The sequence below is a fragment of the Dendrobium catenatum genome, unplaced genomic scaffold, assembly GCF_001605985.2.
Source record: "Dendrobium catenatum unplaced genomic scaffold, ASM160598v2 fragScaff_scaffold_489, whole genome shotgun sequence".
Taxonomy (NCBI): Eukaryota; Viridiplantae; Streptophyta; class Magnoliopsida; order Asparagales; family Orchidaceae; genus Dendrobium; species Dendrobium catenatum.
In genome coordinates, this window is record NW_021318951.1 from 139,758 (window position 1) to 143,543 (window position 3,786).

General features: G+C 33.9%; 1 protein-coding gene across 2 annotated transcripts in view; it reads left to right on the top strand.

The window, feature by feature from the left end:
• Window positions 1-275: 275 nt before the first annotated feature.
• Window positions 276-3,786, top strand: part of LOC110109546 (NADPH-dependent codeinone reductase 1-1) — a 10,537-nt gene continuing 7,026 nt past the window's right edge. For both annotated transcript variants that reach the window (XM_020840655.2, XM_020840656.2), the window contains exons 1-2: window positions 276-750; window positions 2,892-3,135. In XM_020840655.2, the coding sequence (XP_020696314.1) occupies window positions 440-750; window positions 2,892-3,135 (555 nt within the window). In that variant the 5' untranslated portion in view covers window positions 276-439. The remainder of the gene's footprint in view (window positions 751-2,891; window positions 3,136-3,786) is intronic.

Genomic DNA, 3,786 nt, shown 5'->3' on the forward strand with positions numbered 1-3,786 from the left:
ATTTTAAAAACTTTGTATTTAAAATTCTTAATTCTGATATATTTTAAATATATTTTATATTAATAATTTTTAAAGGAGTAAGCTCACGAGCTTACGAGTCGAGTCGGGGCTCGCTCAAATTTGACTCATTATCTCATCAAGCTCAGCACATGAGCTTTTTATCAAATCAAATTTGAGTTGACTCATGAGTTGGCTTGGCTCACTGATGGATCGTTTCATTTTAAATTAAAATATAATAAAATGTTATTATTTTATTCCCTGCAGCAGCTGGCTGAAGCTGGCCTCATCAGTCATCACCATCTCAAACAAAGCGCCGCATGTCACCACTCACCACAGAGCGTCGCTCAAGTACTGACAAAAACCATAAGATCTAGCATTTTGCGCTGCAAGCAAACCCTAAACCCTTGTAGACCTGCTTTGATCAGATAACGAAATTAGAATGGCGGTGATTCCGGAGATAAGGCTAGGCGATGGTGTGAAGGCTATGCCGGCTGTGGGAATGGGGACGGCCGATGTGCCCTTCGCGCCGGCGAGCACCAAACCAGCTATCCTCCACGCTATGGAGCTCGGCTATCGCCACTTCGACACGGCCTCTCTCTATGAGACGGAGCAGATTCTCGGCGAGGCGATCATCGAAGCGCTGAGCATCGGTCTCATCGCTTCTCGCAGTGAGCTCTTCATTACCACCAAGCTATGGTGCGACCAAGCCCACCCTGACCTTGTAGTTTCCGCTCTACGCGAGTCACTCAGGTAAGTTGGCTGTCCATTTACTGACCCAATGGAATTTTTATCTGTTTTATTTCTTTTAAAATGAGCATAAAATATGACTAATCAATTAATTATTAAAAATTTTGGTAAACATTTTTTGATCTAATTTTAATGAGAATGAACTTAAAAAATTAAAACGTGATATTTTTAATTTTTATTATATTTAAATCATATGAAATTATCTAAATTTTGAATTATAAATTAATTTAAAAATTATATGAAAATAATAAGATATTATCATATTTTATTTAATAATATTTATTATTTTTTAATATTATTATGATGAAAATTAGATTAAAATATTTCTAACATAATTTTTCCTAACTTTTATATTACACTAATTTAAAAATAAGTTCAATAAATAAAAACTTGGGTCACCATATCAATCCTAATCTAATTTTTGATTAAAATGAGCTTAAAAAATAATATATAATATTTTATTAAATTTAAATGATATAAATTATTTAATTTCGATTTACAGAAAATTCCATCAAATTTTTTTTGCCTTAATCTTGTTTAAATTTGGGGTATATTTGAGCTGGAATGTTTAAAAAGTGAAAGTTATTAATTAACAGTAAGATAGTATAAAATTTTGTCTAGAATCAACACTTACTAAATTCAGTTAGATTATGTACCCAAAAAAATTCAGTTAGAGTTAATTATTTGCTAATTGTATTATGATAACTAATTAATTATGATTAATTCGTTGATCATTGTGATTCCTTTCAATTAGACCAGTTAATAACTAATTGGTGACATAAAGATTTATATTTTTGAAATCAGCTATATTAATCAATTAATTTACTATAATCAGCGACTGATACAACATATATAGTTGATTGATGTTCTGAAGACCGATATCTGTGAATATATATATTTTTTAATTATCTATTAATTTTTCTTTTTTTTTCACTTGATTAAGAAAGACAGGTCAAGTCTTCATTTTTTGTTCGATAACTCTGGCTTACATCTTCCATAATTTCTTAACCAGCAGCTTTACAATTCTATCATGAAATAATCCTGTTTTTCGATGTAAAATAATAAAAAGTTTTCAAAGGCTTCCTAGTCAATTTGCAATAGGGGCTAAATCTGTTCTTCATCTATTGATTAGGGAAGAAATCTCCCATATGAGGTTACACTATTAGTGAAGGAAATTATTCTAAGCAATAGAATAATTGACAAGTTCTAGATTGCAGGCAAGTTCCCTCGACTTATTTTTTCTGGCGAGAACTCTATGTTTGTGTGTGAGTACTTTGGTTCAGTTGAAATGTTTTTTACGCAACATGCAAATGATCTTAATATGTGGGCAGCTTCATCTTGGACGGGCTTTCAAGTTTTTGGTGCTGATGGAGTATGTTTAAATCCTAATCCTATTTCTAGTTTGGTTGGTACGGTTTTAGTTTCCAATCCGTCTAGCCCCATCGTCTCCCCAGCAGCTCCTTTATCTATTGTTGCGGCTTGCTCTATTGGCTCTTCGATCACTAATGGTGGATTGGCGGTTTGTGGTGCCTTTGATGGTGATGTTTATCCTGTTGTGACTCCTGCCCGCTTGGCTATGAATGATATTAATTGTTGTATTAATCTCAGAGGTAGTCCTACTTGTGCTGAAGTTGCGGACTTGTCAGATGATAATTCTGTCTCTTTAGTTGATGGGGGTGGTGAAACCTTGGTTGAGTTGGGGGAGGCCGGAGTGGTGGTGCCTCTGATTGATGTGCCTATTTATGTTATCTCGAATGCTAATATGTTAGCCAATCTTGCTAGAGATAGTGTTCTAAGGCAATGTAATTGGTTACATGATGACATGTCGTCTGCAGGAAGGGAGGATATTATTGGAAGCGATTGGGAGGCTGGCTCTCTCGATAATTATGTTAAGCATCGAAAACGAAAATCTAAAAAGAAATGACTTTCCTTTTTGGAAAAAAAATCTTGGACGGGCTTAGATTGTTAAATTTGATTCACAATCAATAAATTGTTGAACCCAATCTACTTTCTATTAATAATTTGATTAACTTGACCCAAAAAAGTTTTGAGGGTATAATGATAATAAAAAACACTTTAAATGCAACCGGGATATAGAATTTTCTCTAAACTGAAATTCCCTGAGTGTGTATGTTGTTATGCAGAAATCTCCAATTGGATTACATAGATCTTTATCTAATCCACATGCCTCTGAGCTCAAAGCCAGGCACATGCCGCCTTCTCATAAAGAGAGATGATGCATTGCCTTTGGATATCAAATCAGTATGGAAAGCCATGGAGGACTGTCAGAAGCTTGGTCTTACCAACTTAATTGGTGTCAGCAATTTTTCTCCACATATGATTGACAAGCTGCTTGTTACAGCTGAAGTACCTCCGTCTGTGAATCAGGTCTGCAACTAGTTTATCTTCTTTGCATACATGTTTGGTGTTTGATCTTCAACATTGCTCTCATTAGTAGTTGTTTGTTTAAAATTAATCCTTCATATTTGCTACCAGAATTATAGCCATTATCAGTGATGCAACTAAATCCCATTTTCTATTTGGTAACAAGAAGGATGTCAAGAATTAGTTATGTTAAAAACAAATTAGTAGGCAACTAAAAAATGGAGTGACATCTTTAGCTAATTACCATATTATTTTAAAGAAAGCATTAATATTAACAACACAGTTATTGGTGCACGATTAATAAGGTATAACCTGTTGTGCAAATAGTCACTGTGGAAACAAAATTAACACAACACAAACACAAAAACACGACGATTTACGTGGTTCAACAAATATGTCTACGTTCATGAGGAGGGGATTTACTAAATTGGAGAACAATAAGGAATTACAATGAGCTCTCTATTCCTCTCATCTCTTACATTCAATAATAGTCTTCAGGGCTCTATTCATAGATTTGAACTAAATAATAGCCTCCAGGGCTCTATTTACTAAATTGGAGAACAATAAGGAATTACAATGAGCTCTCTATTCCTCTCATCTCTTACATTCAATAATAGCGTATATTCTAGCACGGCTAACAATTATCGATTAAAA